The sequence below is a fragment of the Macaca fascicularis genome, chromosome 4, assembly GCF_037993035.2.
Source record: "Macaca fascicularis isolate 582-1 chromosome 4, T2T-MFA8v1.1".
Taxonomy (NCBI): Eukaryota; Metazoa; Chordata; class Mammalia; order Primates; family Cercopithecidae; genus Macaca; species Macaca fascicularis.
The window spans coordinates 55,169,537-55,192,397 of NC_088378.1; the positions used below are offsets into that span (position 1 = coordinate 55,169,537).

Consider the following 22,861-nt stretch of genomic DNA (forward strand, 5'->3'; position numbering starts at 1 on the left):
TATAGTAAAATGCAAGAGGAGAGAGAGAAATTGAGTGAAGAACTTTTAAGGGAACCAGGACTTGACAATTTGGGGAATTCCTACTGTGGTGCAGCTGGCAAAAGAGAGATTGTTTCTGAAAGTGTGGCACAGAGAAAAATGTGAGAGTGTGACTGTATAATTTCTTACTAAAAACCCCTTAAAGATCAAAAGGTCAGAACATTCAGTCACACAAAGGGCCCCTTTTAAGAGATTAATGGTGTACCCCACAGATCTTTTCAAGAAACCAGAGAATCTAGAAAGTTTAAAAGTACCATCCCACAGGCATTTCAGCAGGAGCCAAAATAGAGAAAAGGTTCTCTGAAAAAAGATTCGTGAGTGTGACTTTTGTCTAATGGAGTAAAACCCAATAAAATTTATTTAAGACCTGTAAGTTTCTTGAGAAAATTGCATCAGTAGACACATTGCCAGCTTGGACTGAAAGGGACAGAGAGAGCGCAAAATAAAAGGAAGCTGTAGCCAGAAGCAGGCTGATAAAAGAACTCAGCTGCAAGTAAGTGGTAACTTACATGGAAAAGGAACAATGATTAAGAGAGTAGAGCTTAGACCCACAGAGAATTACTCCCTGGCCTTGAATCCTAACTAAGAAAAATCCACCATTTGCCAAAACTAATTTCAAGACTGTTATGGACTAATAAACTCTTTTTTACCTTCCACTTTCTCTCAGTTCCAATGAGAATTTCTATACAGTCAGCCTTTCGTATCTGTAGGTTGTATATCCCTGGACTCAACCAACTATGGCTTGAAAATATTTGGGGAAAATACAAATTAAAAAACATAGTATATTTGCATTGCACTTACATCGTATTGGCATTATAAGTAATCTGGAGATGATTTAAATATATGGGAAGATTTGTGTAGATTATATGAGGAACTGAATATCTTTGGATTTTGGTATTCAAGGGGCTCCTGGAACCAATTCCCCATGGATGCCAAGGAAGAACTGTAACCAGTAACCTATATCCATCCCACCTCTGAATGCTGGGTGTGTTTGGGGGCAGATAATTTGTTTCTTTGGTTACTCTAGGACAGAGAAATTCAAAGAAAAATTATATCCCATTGTTGGATGTATCATGATAGTTCTACTGTTTAATTGATATGTAACTTATTAATATCAATTTTTATATCTATTCTCCCTACTTTATTTTTAACTTCTTGAGTTTAAAATCAAAATTCATTTATTTGCTTAAGAATAAATGCTTTAGGAGAATCGCTTGAACCTGGGAGTCAGAGGTTGCAGCGAGCCAAGATCGCGCCATTACACACTAACCTCGGCAACAAGAGTGAAATCCTGTCTTAAAAAAAAAAAAAAAAAAAAAGAAGACTGAATAGGAACAGCTCCAATCTGCAGCTCCCAGTGAGATCGACACAGAAGGGAGGTGATTTCTGCATTTCCAACAGAGGTACCCAGCTCATCTCATTGGGACTGGTTAGGCAGTGGGTGAAGCCCACAGAGAGCAAGCCGGAGCAGTGTGGGGCGTTGCCGCACCCAGGAAGCAGAAGGGGTTGGGAAACTCCCTGCCATAGCCAGGGGAAGCCATGAGGAATGGTGCATTTCGGTCCAGATACTATGTTTTTCCCAAAGTCTTCACAACCCACAGACCAGGAGATTCCCTCAGGTGCCTACGCCACCAGGGCCTTGGGTTTCCAGCACAAAACTGGCCAGCCATTTGGGCAGATACTGAGCTAGCTGTAGGAGTTTTTTTTTTTTTTTTATACCCCAGTGGTGCCTGGAATGCCAGCAAGACAGAATTGTTCACTCCACAGGGGGCTGAAGCCAGGGAGCCAGGTGGTCTGTCTCAGCAGATCCCACCCCCGTGGAGCCTAGCCAGACTGCCTCTCTAGATTTCTCCTCTCTGGGCAGGGCATCTCTGAAAGAAAGGCCGCAGCCCCAGTCAGGGTCTTATAGATAAAACTCCCATCTCCCTGCGACAGAACACCTGGGGAGAGGGGCAGCTGTGGGCACAGCTTCAGCAGACTTAAGCCTGCCGGCTCTGAAAAGAGCATCAGATCTCCCAGCACAGCACTCAAGTTCTGCTAAGGGACAGACTGTCTCCTCAAATGGATCCCTGACCCCCATGTAACCTGACTGGGAGACACCTCATACAGGAGAGTTTCAGCTGGCGTCTGGCGGGTACCCCTTCTGGGACGAAGCATCCAGAGGAAGGAACAGGCAGTGATCTTTGCTGTTCTACGGCCTCTGTTGGTGATACCCAGTCAAACAGGGTCTGGAGTGCACCTCCAGCAAACTCCAGCAGACCTGCAGCCTGACTGTTAGAAGGAAAACTAACAAACAGAAAGGAATAGCATCAACATCAAGAAAAAGGGCATCCACACAGAAACCTCACCTTAAGGTTACCAACATCAAAGACCAAAGATAGATAAATCAACAAAGATGAGGAAACTCCAGCGTAAAAAGGCTGAAAATTCCAAAAACCAAAATGCCTCTTCTCCAAAGGATCACAACTCCTCACCAGCAAGGGAACAAAACTGGATGGAGAATGAGTTTGAGGAATTGACAGAAGTAGGGTTCAGAAGGTGGATAATAACAAACTCCTCCAAGCTAAAGGAACATGTTCTAACCCAATGCAGGGAAGCTAAGAACCTTGAAAAAAGGTTAGAGGAATTGCTCACTAGAATAACCAGTTTAGAGAAGAACATAAATGACCTGATGAAGCTGAAAAACACAGCATGAAGACTTCATGAAGCATACACAAGTATCAATAGCCAAATTGATCAAGCAGAAGAAAGGATATCAGGGATTGAAGATCAACTTTAAGAATAAAGTATGACAACAAGATTAGAAAAAAAGAATGAAAAGGAATGCACAAAGCCTCTAAGAAATGTGGAACTGTGTGAAAAGACCAAACCTGTGTTGGGTCGGTGTACCTGAAAGTGATGGGGAGAGTGGAACCACGTGGAAAAACACTGTTCAGGATATTATCCAGAAGAACTTCCCCAACTTAGCAAGACAGGCCAACATTCAAATTCAGGAAATTCAAAGAACACCACAAAGATACTCCTCGAGAAGAGCAATCCCAAGACACATAATCATCAGATTCACCAAGGTTGAAATGAAGAAAAAATGTTAAGGGCAACCAGAGAGAAAGATGGGGTTACCCACAAAGGGAAGCCCAAAATACTAACAGTGGATCTCTCTGCAGAAACCCTACCAACCAGGTGACAGTGGGGGCCAATATTCAACATTCTTAAAAGAATTTTCAACCCAGAATTTCATATCCAGCCAAACTAAGATTCATAAGTGAAAGAGAAATAATATCCTTTACAGACAAGCAAATGCTGAAAGATTTTGTTACCACCAGGCCTGCCTTACAAGAGCTCCTGAAGGAAGCACTAAATATGGAAAGGAGAAACCAGTACCAGCCACTGCAAAAACATAATAAATATTAAAAGACCATCAACACTATGAAGAAACTGCATTAACTAATGGGCAAAATAACCAGCTGGCATCATAATGACAGGATCAGATTCACAAATAACAATACTAACCTTAAATATAAATGGGCTAAATGCCCCAATTAAAAGACACAGACTAGAAAATTGGATAAAGAGTCAAGACCCAACAGGAGACCCATTTCACGTGCAAAGATACACATAGGCTCAAAATAAAGGGATGGAGGAATATTTGTCAAGCAAATGGAAAGTAAAAGAATAAAAATTAAAAAAGCAGGGATTGCAGTCCTGGTCTCTTATAAAACAGACTTTAAGCCAAAAACTGTCAGAAAATGTAAAGAAGAGCATTACATACGTAATGGTAAAGGGATCAACGCAAATATCTAACTATCCTAAATATATATGCACCCAATACAGAAGCACCCAGATTCATAAAGCAAGTTCTTAGAGACCTGCAAAGAGACTTAGACTCCCACACAATAACGGTGGGAGACTTTAACACCCCGATGTCAATATTAGACAGAAAATTAACAAGGATATTCAGGACTTGAACTCAGCTCTGAATCAAGCAGATGTAATAGACATCTACAGAACTCTCCACCCCAAATCAACAGAATGTCCATTCCTCTCAGCACCACGTCTCACTTATTGTAAAATTGACCACATAATTGGAAGTAAAACACTCATCAGCAAATGCAAAAAATGGAAATCACAACAGTCTCTCAGACCAAGACCACAGTGCAATCAAAGTAGAACTCAGGATTAAGAAACTCACTCAAAACTTCAAAACTACATGGAAACTGAACAACCTGCTCCTGAATGACTACTGAGTAAATAACGAAATTAAAGCAGAAATAAGTTCTTTGAAGCCAATGAGAACAAAGACACAACATACCAGAATCTCTAGGACACAGCTAAATCAGTGTTTAGAGGGAAATTTGTAGCACTAAATGCCCAAAGGAGAAAGCAGGAAAGGTCTAAAATTGACACCCTGACATCACACTTTTAAAAACTAGAAAAGCGAGAGCAAATAAATTCAAAAGCTAGCAGAAGATAAGAAATAACTAAGATCAGAGTAGAACTGAAGGAGATAGAGACATGAAAAAGCCTTCAAAAAATCAATGAATCCAGGAGCTGGTTTTTGGAAAAGATTAACAAAATATACCACTAATAAAGAAGAAAAGGGAGAAGAATCAAATGGACACAATAAAAAATGGTAAAGGGGATATCACCCCTGATCCCACAGAAATATAAACTACTATCAGAGAATACTATAAACACCTCTATGGAAATAAAGTAGAAAATCTAGAAGAAATGGATAAATTCCTGGACACATACACTCTCCGAAGACTAAACCAGGAAGCAGTCGAATCCCCGAGTAGACCAATAACAAGTTCTGAAATTGAGGCAGTAATTAATAGCCTACCAACCAAAGAAAAGCCCAGGACCAGACAGATTCACAGCTGAATCGTACCAGAGGTACAAAGGGGAGCTGGTACCTTTCCTTCTGAAACTATTCCAAAAACTATTTTTTCTATTGCTTTTTCCAAGCAATAGAAAAAGAGGGACTCCTTCCTAACTTATTTCATGAGGCCAGCCATCACCCTGATACCAAAACCTTGCAGAGACACAACAAAAGAAGAAAGTTTCAGTACAGTATCCCTGATGAACATTGATGTGAAAATCCTCAATAAAATACTGGCAAACCGAATCCAGCAGCACATCAAAAAGCATATCCACCACGATCAAATTGGCTTCATCCCTGGGATGCAAGGCTGGTTCAACATACACAAATCAATAAAAGTAATCCATCACATAAACAGAACCTATGACAAAAAACACATGATTATCTCAATAGATGCAGAGAAGGCCCTTTATAAAATTCACCATCCTTCATGCTAAAAACTCTCAATATACTAGGTATTGATGGAACGCATCTCAAAATAGTGGCTATTTATGACAAACCTACAGCCAATATCATACTGAATGGGCAAAAGCTGAAAGCATTCCCTTTGAAAACCGGCACAAGACAAGGATGCCCTCTCTCCCGACTCCTGTTCAACATAGTGTTAGAAGTTCTGGCCGGGGCAATCAGGCAAGAGAAAGAAATAAAGGGTATTCAAATAGAAAGAGAAGAAGTCAAATTGTCTCTGCAGATAACATGATTGTATATTTGGAAAACCCCATCATCGCAGCCCAAAATCTCCTTAAGCTGATAAGCAACTTCAACAAAGTCTCAGGATACAAAATCATTGTGCAACAATCACAAGCATTCCTACACAAATAGAGACAAACAGAGAGCCAAATCATGAGTGAACTCCCATTCACAGTAGCTACAAAGAGAATGAAATACCTAGGAATACAGCTTACAAGAGATGTGAAGGACCTCTTCAAGGAGAACTACAAACCACTGCTCAAGGAAATAAGAGAGGACACAAACAAATGTAAAACATTCCATCCTTGTGGATAGGAAGAATCAACATCGTGAAAATGGCCATACTGCCCAAAGTAATTTATAGATTCAGGGCTATCCCCATCAAGCTACCACTGATTTTCTTCACAGAATTAGAAAATACTTTACATTTTATATGGAACCAAGAAGCCTGTATAGCCAAGACAGTCCTAAGCAAAAATAACAAAGTTGGAGGTATCACGCTACCTGACTTCAAACTATTCTACAAGGCTACAGTAACCAAAATAGCATGGTACCAGTACTAAAACAGATATATAGACCAATGGAACAGAACAGAAGCCTCAGAAGCAACCCCACACATCTACAACTATCTAATCTTTGACAAACCTGACAAAAACAAGCAATGGGGAAAGGATTCGCTATTTAATAAATGGTGTTGAGAAAACTGGATAGCCATATGCAGAAAACTGAAACTGGACCCCTTCCTTACCTTATGCAAAAATTAAGTAAAGATGGATTAAAGACTTTAATGTAAGACCTAAAACCATAAAAACCCTAGAAGAAAACCTATTCAGAACCATTCAGGACATAGGCATGAGCAAAGACTTCATGCCTAAAACACCAAAAGCAATGGCAACAAAAGCTAAAATTGACAAATGGGATCTAATTACACTAAAGAGCTTCTGCAGAGCAAAGGAAGCTAGCATCAGAGTGAACAGGCAACCTACAGAATGGGAGAAAACTTTTGCAATCTACCTATCTGACAAAGGGCTAATATCCGGAATCTACAAAGAACTTAAATTTACAAGAAAAAAGCAAACAGCCCCATCAAAAAGTGGGCGAAGGATATGAATTGAGACTTCTCAAAAGAAGACATTTATGTGGCCAACAAACATATGAAAAAAAGTTCATCATCACTGGTCATTAGAGAAATACAAATCAAAACCACAATGAGATATCATCTCATGCCAGTTAGAATGGCGACCATTAAAAAGTCAGGAAAGAACAGATGCTGGTGAGACTGTGGAGAAATAGGAATGCTTTTACGCTGTTGTTGGGAGTGTAAATTAGTTCAACCATTGTGGAAAATGGTGTGGGGATTCCTCAAGAATCTACAACCAGAAATACCATTTGACCCAGCAATGCTATTACTGGGTATATTCCCAAAGGATTATAAATCATTCTACTATAAAGACACATGCACACGTATGTTTATTGCAGCACTATTCACAATATAAAGACTTGGAACCAACCCAAATGTCCATCAGTGATAGACTGGATAAAGAAAATGTGGCACATATACACCATAGAATGCGATGCAGCCATAAAAAAGGATGAGTTTATGTCCTTTGCAGGGACATGGATGAAGCTGGAAGCCATCATTCTCAGCAAACTAACACAGGAACAGAAAACCAAACACTGCATGTTCTCACTCATAAGTGGGAGTTAAACAATGAGAACACATGGGCACAGGGAAGGGAACATCACACACTGAGGCCTGTCGGTGGGTGGGAGGCTAGGGGAAGGATAGCATTAAGAAAAATACCTAATGTAGATAATGGTTTGATGGGTGTGGCAAACCACCATGGCGTGTGTGTACCTATGTAACAAACCTGCACATTTTGCACATGTGTCCCAGAACTTAAAGTATAATAAAAAATAAAAAAAGAATAAACGCTTTACAGTGATATAATAAACATAATGAGAGAGACAGTGATAGACACAAAGGACAAAGGATAGAGATTTCAACCTCAGAATTACAGGGTTTTCGGGGGATTTTTTTGGGGAGAAGGCAAGAGAAAACCTAACAGTGGAAGGAGAAGTAATGATCAAAGGCATAACTGAAGAAAATTTCGTGAAACTAAAATATCTTTACATTGAAAGGGGTAACTCCTGGCATAATTGTTAGGTTTAAAAACACATTTGTAAATTATATTCTGATGACATTATCATCTCTGATAGAACTAAAAAAATAACGCACTTACCTGACACTCCCTTTCCTCCTCATCCTTTTAGACATTATTGGCTATAAAGTTAAACATGTGTCTTAAAAGTGTAAGGGTAGCCATTAAAAAGATTGAAAATATTAGGAGCATTAGAGGACGAAAAAAAAAAAGAAAATAAATCAGCAATGGTCAGAAAAAGACATAAAATGACAGAAATAAAAAGGACAGTTAAACAAGATGAAAGAAAGGTTAACTTAATCAAAATCATTGCAAATGTATGAAATTTGTTTAAAATTTTGAGATTTGCAGATTGGACTTAAAAGATACTCCACAAAATATAGCTGTTAAACTGCTTATAATAGATATACTTAAAGCATAATTATACAAAGCCTGAAAGTAAATGGAAATAGAAAAAAATGTACAGACTATACAAAAAATGTATAATGTCTATATGGTGAAAATATTAAAATTATTTTGAAAAATAAAATCAAATAGCATTAGGAAAAATACCTAATATAGATGAATGACTTCATAGGAAGGAATAATCAAATTTTAAATGATCACTTCTGTCCAAATTATACATTTATCATTTTTAGTATTTAGTAGTGTTCCAATCAAAATTTTTTAATTGTTGATGGGATTTAATAAACTGATTTTAAAATTCATATGGAAAAAAAAAAGACCCAGAATAGTCAAGACAATTTTGAAAAAGAAGGGATGGTGGGACTTACTTTATTTGATATCGCAAATTTTTATAGAGCTCTAGAAATTAAAATAATTTACTAATTACAAGTGGAAGGCAAATAGGCCAAAACACGGTATACATTGTTCAGGAACGTGTATATCAAGAGAGGACACATTTAATATATGATAGAAGTGGATTGCAGACAAGGAAAGGATACAGTAAATAAAAGACACTGTGACAATTCTTAGCTAAATGGGGAAAAGTGTCCTCCACCTCATAATTTAAATAAATTCCAGGCCAGTTAAAGACTTAACTGAATCATCTACAGAAAAGCTGAAATTAAAACATAGAAGAAAATGATGTAAGGAGTATGTGTAAGACCTTGGCAAGGAGTCCTTAGCAGTATATGCAAAGCATGAGCTATGTAATGAGGGAGATGTAATTTTTGTATTAAAATATGAAACTTCTGTGCAGTATGCTTACAACAGTTAGAAGATGAACCTCACCTACCAGGTACTGATGGATAAGAACAAGAACAAGATAAAACATAACAGTGGCTCACACCTGCAATCCCAGCACTGTGGGAGGCCAACGCTGGAGGATCACAAGATTCAGAAAAATTTATGCATCTTCCTTTATAAAAATAGCTTTCTTCCCACTCAAAATTTCTCATCATGTTTGTGTTTTTTATGAAAATGAAAATGTGGAAATGTATGTCCAGGTTGTTAATAAAACTTATGGAGAGAGTAAATTTTGGGGGAGGGAGAGGCAAACAATAAAATAAGACAAAAATTATTTAAGATATTAAGTTTACATATATGTACAAACAGGGTAATGTGTGTATATATGTATGTGTGTGGAGAGAGAAACTTTAAATAATAAAACATAAGCCATAGATTGTAAGACATTTTGAGTACTCCTATCTAGTAAAGTACAATCGAGGGATAATTTCATATGAAAGTGAAAAAAGAAAGATAATGCGATTTTTTTCGTTGAAAAGAGCAGTTTAACAGTGCACTGATGAATACCAGTTTACTTCAGTTTTTCCTAGCATTTGTTATATAAAAATGCCCTGGCATCTTACATTCCCCAAGATAATTACAAACAGATCTTTAAGAAATCGCTTATACAGCAGGGAACAGTTATTTCATTTGTTATTATTTCTTTAGTTGATACATACGATTTTCCTGTTTGATATTCACTGTTTCACTTCATATTAAGTTGATAGTTATTTTGATAGTTATTAATATTATTATGCTAAGGCCTCATTTCACAAGAAATGTTAATATTGTGATTTATTTGGATATATTTCTAGAAGTTTTAAATTATTTTATAAAAATTCAGATATAACTAATAAGGAATATAGTAAATCAGTACAAATGTAAAACAACATTCAAAGATCTCTAAAGCTTATATTGTGAAACATTAATATTATACTTCTGGATAACATAGATATCAGTATTTTTATAAAGTAGCTATGACAATGTCTCAGAAAAGATATATGGGACTACAGATAAATCCTAGGAAGAGATTTATAAATTGCTTTCTCTTGACTGCTGTTTTTAAAAATATATTTGAAAAAACATTTTAATAAACTTTTTAAAATGTTTTTTAAAAATATACATTTATTAATGCGTATTTAAATTTTTATTTCATAGCAGGAGAGTATAAGGTACAATTCAGAAAATTACCAGGCTGGGTGCAGTGGCTTACGCCTATAATCCCAGCGCTCTGGGAGGCCAAGGCGGGCGGATCACGAGGTCAGGAGATCAAGACCATCCTAGTTAACACAGTGAAACACCGTCTCTACTAAAAAATACAAAAAATTAGCTGGGTGTAGTGGCGGGCACTTGTAGTCCCAGTTACTCGGGAGGCTGAGGCAGGAGAATGGTGTGAACTGGGAGGCAGAGCTTGCAGTGAGTCGAAATCGCGCCACTGCACTCCAGCCTGGGCAACAGAGTGAGACTCCATCTCAAAAAGAAAAAAAGAAAAAAATACCAAATAATATCTGCTTCTTTCCTATTTCCTGTTTAAGTTTCTGGCCATTGCAAATACTGTGATAAATTGTGGAGAGACATGGAAGTTGTTTTAACTAAGGGAGATGAAATGGAAGATTCCAATGCAGTGGTGAGCATAATATGAATGTAATGAAATTTTCTATGTGAAATGTTAAAGGGTAACTGGAAGAAAGATGCATCATCCTGTTTTGTGAATTTTAGGTAAAAGGTTACAAAAGAGCCAATATGAACAGATTTTCAGGATTACTAGGAAATTCCCAGATGACAAAGAGCAAAGGAACTTAACCTTATGTTCAAAGTCACAAAGTTATGAAGCAATCTCCCATATTTAAGGAACTGTAGTTAGACATTGCTAGGTGGGTAGTCAAGAGCAGAAAGGCAAGAAAGGTCTACTTCATGAAAGGGTGTTTTGTTTTGTTTTGTTTTGTTTTGTTTTTTTTAAAGGACGGAGAGGTGGTGCAGTCATGGCTCACTACAGCTTCAGTTTCCCAGGCTCAAGCAATCCTCCTGCCTCAGCCTCCTGAGTAGCTGGGACTACAGGCGCAAATCTCCAAATCAGGCTATACATTTCTTGTAGAGACAAGTTCTCACTGTATTGCCCGGGCTCATCTTGAACTCCTAAGCTCAAATGATCTTCCAGCCTTGGCCTCCCACAGTGCTGGAATTGCAGGTGTGAGCCACTGTGCCCACTTATAATTCTGTACAATTATAAGAAAGATTCTCAACCTTTTTCAACTTTAAATAATCGAATAACATCGTCTTAACATACATTATGAGCAGGTATTTTTTGGACTATAGACTGTCATATAAATTGCAGATTATTTCCTTGCTGTGTTTCAATGCAGGAACAGAAACCACTGCAGATATTTTACACATAAGAGGATTTAACACAACAACCTAGCTGTTTAAAATAAAATTTACAAGGGTGCAGACTTACTGAATTTTAGAACATATTGCCATAGCTGCAATGCGGGGAATAGGAAACAGGGCTGCTTTTATGATTACCACCTCTCACCACATGAAGCTCATGAGCAGACGTGAAACACTGTGTTTGGTCCCCACTGCTGCTGCTCCTTAAGTGTTTTCTACCATTCAGATCTCCATAAACATCCTTGTCAGCAGAGATAGCAACAGAAAGACGGTCTCTGCCTCATTTCTGCCTACAAATTTCAAGCACATCCAATTAGTAGAAATGTAGTATCATCTAGAACCTTAGCTGTAAGGTGAAGTATGTTTTAGTTTTCCAGCATCTGCGGTACAAAAGGGCATATGGGAGGAAGTGCCCATGGATGCTGAGTACCGGGTGACCAAATCCTGCACACTGTATATCTCTACTCTTTTTTCCCAGATGTAGGTACCACAAAATGTCACTAAATATGGTTTCACTAAATATGGTTTAAGAAGCATTATGGTAGAAGGGAGGAAGCTATTAGAGTCTTTCAAGTAGATAATGTGAACTTTCTTTGCTTCCAAAAGATAACTCTTGTGGCAGCTTAGAATGGATTTGATGATCAATGATAATGGTTTAAATTAGGCTCAGGCCATGAGGATGGAGAGGGAGTACACTGGGAATATCTGATTGTTTTATTAATATAGGTTCCCATATTTTTATAGTTCACTTGCTCATTTAATAAAGACTTACTGAATACTCATTAGGGTATTTTGAGTATTCAGCAAAATATTGTGATATTTGATGAGACTATAAATGTGATGCCATTTTCTATTATGTTGGGTTAATCTAATGGTTAATTTCAGCATTACTTAGGAAGCTGTACATATTCTTCTGTCAAAATTGGTAATAATAAAATCTTCCAATGGTGCTTGGCTGCATAATATTTGACAGGCACCTGCCACGGCTAAATATTATAGCAAATAGGATGTATGTGTTACTCCCTAGTACTTAACATTTATACATATTTTAAATTCTTTAAGCAAATACGGAACTATCATGTTCCCAGTAACACTATGTGTAAGATATATTTAAGTCAAGTGCAGTATAGGGATTTAGACTACAAGTTGTATTTAGTGGCATACTGAGGGAATTCAACTTCATTATCGGTATGTTTCTGTTACATTGTTTCAATCATTTTCTTTTCTCTTGGTTTAGCTCACCCATTTTAAGGTAACTTTTCAGTCTCAATTTAATATGCTGTTTCTTATAATATTAAAATAAATAACCTAATTGGTGTTTCCTCAGTTTTAATGATTTTCATGTGGATTTCAACTGTATATATTGTTAAATGTTACTATTTTCAGTATAACTTTATGTTTTACTAATAGACACCAGCACTAAAAGCCTTAACTTGGTCTCCTGATATTAGTAAAAGATACAAGTAAAAATATGAGTCATTGTTATTTGTTTATTATCATTAATGATCTATATCACCATAAAAATTAATCTTTGAGAAAAGTGAAGAGTTGATTTTGATCCAAGGCAGTATTTCAGCTTCATAAAACGTACACTGTTTGCATTCCTGAAAAGTTTTTCTGGGGTCCTCTTAACTCTAGAACTATAAGAATTTGTTTTCCTGTATGTTTTTATAGCTTTTCTTTACTTTAGTTGAGTTTATTTTGTTAGTAATAGGCCAATTTTCTATTTCTGCATAAGAGAACATCCCCAAACTTAGAGGCTAAAATAACAGCCACTTTGTTTGCTCATAGTTCTGTGGGTCAGCAACCAGGGTCTGGCTCAGCAGGAGTGGTCTTCCCCTGGAGTCACTTACGCAACTGGAGTCATCCAGCTGCACGACTAGGTCGGATGATCTAGCTTGCCTTACTTGTATGTCTGGTGGTTGGTTCTGGCTGTGGGCCAGGCCAAGGTCTCCAACAGGCTAGTCTGGGCTTTATCACATGGCACTTGGGTTCTGAAAGCATTAAAAAAGTTACCAAGCCCCTCTTCCTTGCAAGTACTTTTCAAACTGTGCCTGTGGCACAACTGCTAATAATTCATTGGCCAATGCAAGCCACACGATCAATCCTAGAGTCAGTGTGGGAGGGGGATGTAATCTGAAATCTTCTACATTTGAAATCTGTTTGTCCCAAAGCTCTTCAATGCCATTTGTTTCATTGTTTACTTTTACTAAAAAATGTTAGATTTCTATTGCATGTGACTCACACGTTTCCCTAAAAAAAAAAAAAAAACTTCTATTGTGGATAACTTTCTTAAAACTATTAAATAACAATAGCTGTCTGTCTCTGTGTACAAACATGCACACACATAACACATAGTTTTAAGTGCTCTAACACATTGCTCCTTTTAAGTAATCAATATAATTTATAATTATATAAAATCTTTCATACTCTTTAATTTGTCATTTAAACCCTCCATAAGGTAAAGATTCTAATATCACTGGCATGGTATTATATTGTTTCGTTGCAACTGGAAGTTTAGTTTTTTCACTCTTCCTGTTCCTACATGTTCAGAGCCATGACAGTTTGCCAGTTAAGAAATTCTTGAGTTCATTGTGATTTAAAAAACATAAAATTTTTCTTCTTATTTTACTTAAATGATGATGGTAGTTATAGAGCAGAGTAATTTTTAAGTTTGGTGGTGCTTTGTACAAAAATACTCCCATGATTTATATATTTTTCTTTAAAATGAGTCATTCTAGAGATCTTATTAAAGTATTGGTGCCAAACTAGTTAAGTGAATGTTTAAGTTTCTTGTTAACATATTAAATACTAAATATTTTGTTCTTCTCAGTTCTGGAAAACATAATGATGCTTAAAATATCTCAGTAATGTAAGTTAGTTTTATAGTTGACTGAGAAAAAAAGTCTTAGGACGGTAGTTAATATTGAGAAAGTGAGCCCTGTGAAGTAACAAAGTACTATCAAATGATTTTGTTTATTCACTAGACATGTCTATACTTGGTTAAATTTACATGAATTCTTTAGAAAGAGAACGTTATAAAACACTCAACAGAAATTACAAGTAGATGAAGCTTAAGTAATTATCTAACTGAACGTTACCTCTAAGAAAGAATGAGAATGAGTTGCGTGTATATTTATTTGATAAGTGTTATTGTCTTCAAAATTCTCTGTAATAAAATTGTGTGTTAATGGAAATAGAAAATAGTCTGTATGCTTTGCCGAGTGCCTAGTGTTAGTATTGGCAATCTGGCAGTCATTATTATCATTTGTGTTGTTTTAAGTGCTATTCCTTTAAATTGTAAAGTCTATTCTAAGATTCGAAATGGGGGGATCTGCAGTTGTCAGAATGATAAAGTTTAGCAAATGCATGCAAATTATTGTAATTTGTTAATGAAGGCCTGCCATATCATCAGAACATAGGAAGAAATAGCTCAAATATATTTCAGAAACATTGTCTAAGGCTGAGTACAGGGGATCTCTGTCCTTCAAGAGGCCCACAAATTAATGAGAAAGATGGACCTTGACAATCATATAAGGCAAGCCAGATAGAGATATAAAAGTATCTCATCAGTTTAAATGCAAGTGGTATTTGAATTGAATCTCTGAAGAGAAGGAAAGAATCAGGGAGGTGCATCTTGCCTGGAAGGAGTAGTAAGCACAGGTACTGAGATGGATGAGTGTGCTTAGTAACGCCTGAGAAACACAGTAGTACTCAAGGGTAATGTGGATGTTGAAATCATAGCTTATGGTCTAAAGGTTAAATTTGTGGTATGCCCAGGGTTACACAGTTAGTGGAGGACAGCCAGCTTTGAAATACATTCTAACTTCAAAACTCACCTTCTATCATGCCATGCTGTTTATTTACTGTGGGGCCTTATGTTTGATGTATAAGCTGAATTAGCGTAATTAAATATTAGTCACAATGAATAGATACATCTGATGGTTATATACCAGTTTTGCTCTTCCTGAATTATATATCATAATCAACACTCTAATGCAATCAGTAAAATTTACCATTTTTGAAATTTCTTTTTTGAATATATTTTTCTCTTGCAGGGTTACATTTTGCCATCTGCCTTTCCAGAGTAAGTGGCTCTATGTGGGCACTGAACGAGGTAATATACATATTGTCAATGTGGAGTCCTTCACACTCTCAGGCTACGTCATTATGTGGAATAAAGCCATTGAACTGTGAGTTTGAGCGAATATTTTGCATCCGAAAGCATCAGTTCTATGTATGACAATAGCATTGTATCATAGCCAATCAGTAAGTCTGTATGGAATTAAATATGTGACAGATGTTCTTAATATTAAGTACAGATTTATTAGTTTTTTGTGAGTATTCTTTTGATGTGGCAATTTGTAAATTTAAATTATGCATATGTATATAGAGATATATGCACATTACATATGCATATATTTACATTTGTGTACACTGTAACACTAAATATAAACTCTCATTCCTACTAATGAAAATCACTCTAATTTTTTCTGTTCTTTTGTCTTCTAATGATTTTTCTTTCAAATGATGGTCATGACCCACAAATGAGTTGCCACCAATGTTTGGAAAACACCGGTTTAAACTACTGCTTGATACGTTTTAAAATCATCAAATGTTTGCTAAAGTTAATATAGTAGAAATTAATTTTGTTTGATTTTACTTAATTTTGTTAAATTTTTACTTAATTTTTGATAAATTTGATAAATGATACTTGTTTTCATTTACTAATATTGGTAACAAAAACTAGGTTAAACTATAGGGTCCTAAGGATCTTTAGTGCTAACCCTTCAGTCTTAAATTTTTTGTATCTTGTGTCTTTCTACAAGTTTTTTTCTTATATTTCTGGGATATCAACATCAAAGTTTAAGGATATTGGCAAGACCCTTTTCAATGTTTCTTTTTGTTTTTAAGCAAATAGTCTTGTATTGTTGCATTCCACAGTATTTACATCTTTTTGAGATAAGAATAATTTTATGACATAGCTCGTAAGTCATGTGTTAGCATAGCTGTAATAGTGTATTAATCCTGGTTTTTCTTCCTGTAGCAAGAATGTTATTTTCACATATCAGTCCTTTGGTAGTGTGGGTTTTCATGGTCTGTTCTTTGAACTGATCATGCCATCTAGTGGATAGGCCTAGTGCAGGTATCTGTATAGTTTGACAGATGGCTCTCATGAAATGGAGTTATCTGTCAAACTAGGGAGTTTCTGAATTAGAGATATGCTTATTTTTACTCTGTAGGCATCAGTTCAACCATGTTCTTATTTGTAGAACTTCTTTTTCTCTGAGCAGATAGAGGTGGCATTACTTTTTTTTTTTTTTAATAGAATGTTTTTCTATTTCTATTGGAACTAAATGGGATGCCTAAATTGGAGGCTAGAATTGAGTAAAATAAAATAGGTGCTGCATTATTCAAAAATAGTAATTTTGAGAATTCTACCTTGACAATAAATTTCCTGTACTCAAATCATTGACTAAATTGAAGATTCTTTCCTATGCAGGAAGTGTACTTAGTTGTGAATTTTGCTTATTTATATGAGTCACTACTTCTTCCCTGATCCCTGTTTTGATCCATATTAAGAACTATATGCCTATTACTTATCACTTGTTGAAATCCTTTCTTTCCTTGTAAATATAACTTATTTTCTATTTATTTTTATTGGAATGAAATATGTAGCCATATTAAAGTTTTTAATTGAAGGGAAAATCTTACTAACTTTTTCTTTTTTAGGTCATCTAAATCTCATCCAGGACCTGTGGTCCATATAAGTGATAATCCAATGGACGAGGGAAAGGTAGAATTTTTTGTAAAAAATTATGTATTATTTAAATGCACAAATTTTTGTATTTTTCAATAAGCATACTATTTCAGGATCACATTTGTTACAAATTGAGATTGCCATTGAAGGTTGCATATCATAAACATTTAATGCTTATTAGTAATGAAGAACAAATGAAAGAATTAGAATCATTTACAATTTTAAAGGACAAAAAAACCTTAAAACATAAGTCAAACTTAATGCTTATAATTACAGGTTATTTGTTTATATTTGGCTTCTTCAGACTGTTTTCCCTGATTTTCTGTTAATCCTGATAAAAAGTTTTCTTTTGGTTTTGTATTCTTTTGGACACTTTGGTTATACAATTTTTGTAGCACTAATCACAGATTGCCTTATGTTATAATTGTCTTGATATCTCATCCCCCCTAAAATTTTTTTGTCATAAATAGTTCCAATTAATAATGTAGAGTTTTTTTAATGTTATTTAATTTTTAATACTCTGAAACCAGTTTCATATAATCAGTATCTAGCTATTGTTAATTTAGGTTATTTAAGTCATTTAAAATAATAAATATTTTTGGATGAATATTTATTTTCTATTGCAAACCAGTCTTTCAGGTAGTTCTATTTAATAATGATATTTTTCTACCTATATAATTTTATGATCTTAAGCTAAGTAAATACCAGGAAGTTTATTGCTATCAGAAATCAGTGAAGTGAAACTTCTGAATTTTGTGCAGGAGTTTAATCAGGTTTTTCATTTCCTCAATTGTGAGAGAGGTTGAGCTGATATACTGTTTAACACTGTTCTCTTAGTTTGCCATTGGGTAAACAAAAGGATAATTAGACTGTTTGGAGTTAGGTCATAATTATAGCATTGTATGCTTTGAAAGAAACTTTACATAAAGCAAGTATGAAGTAACTTAGATCCTTACTTAATTTTCTTTTTATACAAGATACTTATTTAAAAGCCAAGCTTTTGAATGGGAGGCGTGGTAGGAAAATTCAAAACTTCCTTTCTTCCTTCAATTGGACATCAAGTCATTGTAATTCTTCCCGTGTCTTTTGCTTTTCCTTTGCTTTCTTTTTTTTTTTTTTTCATTTCCTAAAAGTTTTACTATGTTGCCCAAGGCGGTCTTGAACACGTGGGCTCAAGTGATCCTCCTGCCTTGACCTCCCAAACTGCTGGGATTACAAGCAGAAGCCACTGTGCCTGGCTTAGAGTGCCATTTTAATCTTAATGTTCTACTGTTTCAGAACTTTCAGTGGGTCTGTAGTATCTAACAAGTAAAATCAGTGTTTCGTGAAATATAGCCCTGCATTTCCTTATTTTTCAGGATGTCTTTACCTGAATGTTGTGCTAAAGCAAATAGTTATATTTTCAGTTATGAACTGCTCTTTAATGTTTCCATACCTTTGTTTATGTGAGTCCTTCTGTTTGGAATTCTCTTTCCATCTCTCTGCTGAATTCCTACCCATACTTTAAGGCCCAGATTAAATATTTTTCTTTTATAATTTCTTCCCTGATAATCCTGACAGAAAATGCTTTTTCTTTCTTTCACATTTATTGGTACTTTAGTTATGAAATTTTGTGTTATTTATGATGTAATGCTTTTATTAGAAATATGTGCATATCTTAGCTCCCCTGAATTTGAAAGTCTCCTTGAGCACAAAGGGTAATATTTATACAGGTTTCTATTTTCCCTAGCAACTAACTTACAATAAAAATACCAACTACTCAATATACAATTATATGAATTATATATATAATTCATTCTATAAATAATGAGGATGGAGTAAATAAGTTATATATATATGTAAAATTTTAAAAATATTAGGATGCTAGAATAAACTGTATTATCTAAACTTTGATTTCTTGTAGACTCCTGTTTGCAAAGAACTCCTAGACATTTGTCATTGAACAATGATGTAAGGTGATAGGGCAGGTTCCTTCAGTGCTAACTTTACAGGTGGATACTGCCACATTAAGTGAAGGTCTTGGCCAAGGAAGGTTAGACATTAGATAGGTTAGACTTACAATAGGAATAGCCACCATTTATTTAATTCTATGTGTCAGGCACTGTGCAGGCCACTTTATATACACTATTTCATTTTATTTTTTCAACAAATTGTAAATTAGAAATTTCCCTTACTTTACAAATGATAAAGCAGAGACTTGGTGACATTATGTGTTCCATAGCTCCAGAGCTAGACTTTGGCGGATCTGAGATTTGAAGACCAGTTTCTTTAATTTCAGCCCAGGAGTACTCTCTGTTATGCTAAGCTTTCTTTCTAGATATTGATTGGTTATATATGTTCTAGAGAAATGTATTCATATTCCACATACACACTAATGCTTTTTCAAAGAGAAAAATTAGACAGGAATTACTCACTAGTATATAAGCTCATTAACATTTCTGGGTTATAAAAGATTCCAGTAGGAATAAGCATTGAAGAATTTTCCAATTTTAATTAAGTGCTCTATCTTTAGTTTTCTATTTTTAAATATTTATTATTATCTTGCTTTTGCAGAGAAAGGAATTGAAAAGCTAGAAGATTATGGGCATAAAACTCTAACCTGTTGTCATATATTTCTAATATCCTTAGAATACTAGAGCTGGCTAGAGAGATTAAAGTTTAACCCTCTTAAGTTATTAAGGTCTGGATAGATAAAATTATTTCCCTAAAGTTATATGGCTATTAAGTGGCAGATTTAATACTAGAACTCAGGTTACTTATAAGGTCCTAAGCAGTGCAGTGCTGTTTACATCAACCCTTACATTTTATTCTTTTCTTCTCTTTCCTTATTCCTGAAGTTTATCTTTTCTCAAATGCTGTATCACATGTCCAAGATATTTGAAAAGAGTGGGAAAAGAAAAAGGAAACAAATACCATTTTTTTTCCAAAAGGTGTATCTCAGATTGCCTAGGTGTATCTCAGATTACCTAGGAAAGAAGAGATAAGATCAGAAAAATTGACTGTATTCTGTACTAAAGTAGGAAAACTTATTTTGTTAGTTTTGATAGCTAGCCCTTCCAGCTGCCCCTCTACTCTGAAATCTTCTAAATTTGTCTTATTAAAATTACTGGTTCTGCCCAAATTTTGTTTATATCCCCAGATTACCCAAACAGATATAGACTAATCATTTTTCTAATTATTAAACAAATATTTATTGTGTGTCTACTATGTCTTAGGGAGTGTATTAGATATTAGAGACATATAGATGAAAATGCATGGTACTAGGTTAAGAAAAGGAGCATCTTAATTTCTCTACAGGAACTGGGTAGACTTAACCAGGAAGCAACACTGAATTTAGACTTAAAATATTAGTAGAGGATTGCTTGTTGAATGAAAGGGGAGGAGGTTTTAAGCAGAGGAAATCTCATACTGAGATTTGGAAAAAACTGAGGTGGGGTCTGGGGGCAGCACAGGTTCTATGGGCAGTGTACATTGTTTGTGAGGCAGGAATATGCATTCCATTCTGAAATAGATGCATTCATAATAAGTATTTATAACATATCTGGCCCTATGTGTTATGTTAGAGGTATTGCGGTAAACAAGATAAAAACTAATCTTTGCCCAGATACACCAGTTTTACAGACTGCACAATAATTCAGATAAGGAAAAGTCCATTATTGTGTGGTGATCCTTCAGATTTAAAAAAGATAAGTGTTATTGGAGCACATAGAAAGGGTATTGACTTACATTTGGTAGGTCATGGAAGGCTTCCCAGAGGAGATGATCACTAAAGTAACACCTGAAAGATGAGTAGGACTAGTCAGGCAAAACGGATGACATTCAAATGGAGTGGCCCAGGTAGTGAGGCAGCATGTACAAAGGCTCAAAGGTAAAAGAGAGTATGAACTTAAGAATATACTATAATGTATTGAGTGGCCGTGGTGTGGTAAGGGATGGAACTGGAGAGGTAAACAGAGGTTAAGCCATGCTGGATCTTGTAGATCATATTACTGAATTTGCAGTTTATCCTAAAAATAATGGTGTGGCATTTAAAAGTTTTAAACAGAAGTATACATTATCCCATTAGGTTTGTATTCTAGAACCGTTACTCTAGCTACAATATGAAATGGATTAAAATAGGAGCAAGAGTGGAGTCAAGGATACCCGAAAAGGAATCTTTGTGTCTTGAACCAGGGAAGAGGCACTAGAAATGAAGAGAAGTAAATTAGATAATAGAAAGTAATTTAAATTTACATGGTGATTTTACCTGTTGGAGGAGAGACCAGAGTTATGAATGACCTCTAGGTTTCTAGCCAGTGCCACTGAATAGACATGATAAGGAATGGTGAGAGACACTGCAACAGGGAATTCCAGAGAAGCAGAGTAGAGAAGAATATAATTAATTCTATTTGGGGCGCATTTACTTTGAGGCTTTTATATAGATAAGTGGAGATGTGGCCATTGGAATTATGTGTCTGAATCTCACCAGAGGGATGTAAGCTGGATATGATTTGAAACTAATCGATATATAGATGGAATAGATGAGATTGCCTCATAGTGTGTAGAATTTGAAAAGTTTGTAAACTTGAAAATACATACAAAAGTTTTGAAAAGACTTCAAAATGGTACTGTTTTTGTTTTCAAAAGTCAGTTGTATGTTGAGTCCCTAATCATCAAAGACAAATAAATATGCAGTGTTCTCATTTGTCATTTGTGTGATTACTAATTAGCAGTACAGATATTTGTTTATATCATACATTTATACTCAACGCATGTGAATGATTGTAGTTATTTTCATTGTCAGCAAATAAATGTTTTATAATTGATATCATTCCTAGGTAATATGCCTTTTTCTTTTATCACAGCTTTTGATTGGCTTTGAATCTGGAACAGTAGTTTTATGGGACCTCAAATCAAAGAAAGCTGACTACAGATACACATATGATGAGGTAATACTATTTTTGCTAGTAAAAGCTATGGTCATTTCTCTAATATAAAGCAGTTTCTCTAAAAACTTAATTGGTTATTTTAGTTTAGGCAAGCTTTGTAATTGCAATAGCACACAATTTATTTTTTACAATAGATAATATGTTCACACAATTCAAAAGATACAAAAATCTTTTTCCCACTTGCCATTTGGTTATCTAGTTTCCATACAGGTACCGTGTTACCAGTTTCTCTCATGTTTTTCCAGAGAGACTGTGTGCATTTACAAGCAAATTCATAAATATATTCTATTTTTTCTTTTGTACGAATGATAGTATACTATAGACATTTATAATCCGCTAACTTTAAGAACCAGTAAGGATTGTGATTGATAGATATGTCTTTTCTCTCCTCTTGCTCCTCACTTCCCTTCCTTACCTTCCCTCTCCTTTTTTGGCATTTATTTATTGAAGATAGAATCTTCCAGATGCTGGCTTTTTCTGGCTGCATCCCCATTGTCTTTGACGTTTTTTTCTTTTTTTTTTTTTTTTTTGCCCTCAGATTTCCTATAAATTGGATAATTTACTGAGGCTTGATCAAATGCAGGTTTATTTTTCTTTTTTGGCAAGACTACTTCATAGATGATACTGATACTCATTTAGCTGGTGGAACTTTAGTGTCTGTTTCAGATGTTGGAAGCCAGTGGTGGTTAAGGCCGAGATCTGTTACTGTATAGTAGTTGCAAAATAGGAGACTTTCGAATTCTGTCTTTCCTTCTCTACTTATTATGTAGGTCGCTTCAGTAAAGAG

At 35.3% G+C, this 22,861-nt stretch overlaps 1 protein-coding gene across 5 annotated transcripts in view; it reads left to right on the forward strand.

The window, feature by feature from the left end:
• Positions 1 to 22,861, forward strand: part of STXBP5 (syntaxin binding protein 5) — a 191,741-nt gene that overhangs the window by 45,885 nt on the left and 122,995 nt on the right. For all 5 annotated transcript variants that reach the window (XR_012433518.1, XR_012433519.1, XM_005552078.5 and 2 more), the window contains exons 5-7: positions 15,444 to 15,578; positions 17,119 to 17,182; positions 21,991 to 22,074. Coding sequence is in view for 3 of the 5 variants with exons in the window: in XM_005552078.5 (XP_005552135.1) it covers positions 15,444 to 15,578; positions 17,119 to 17,182; positions 21,991 to 22,074 (283 nt within the window). In the remaining 2 variants the exon portion in view is untranslated. The remainder of the gene's footprint in view (positions 1 to 15,443; positions 15,579 to 17,118; positions 17,183 to 21,990; positions 22,075 to 22,861) is intronic.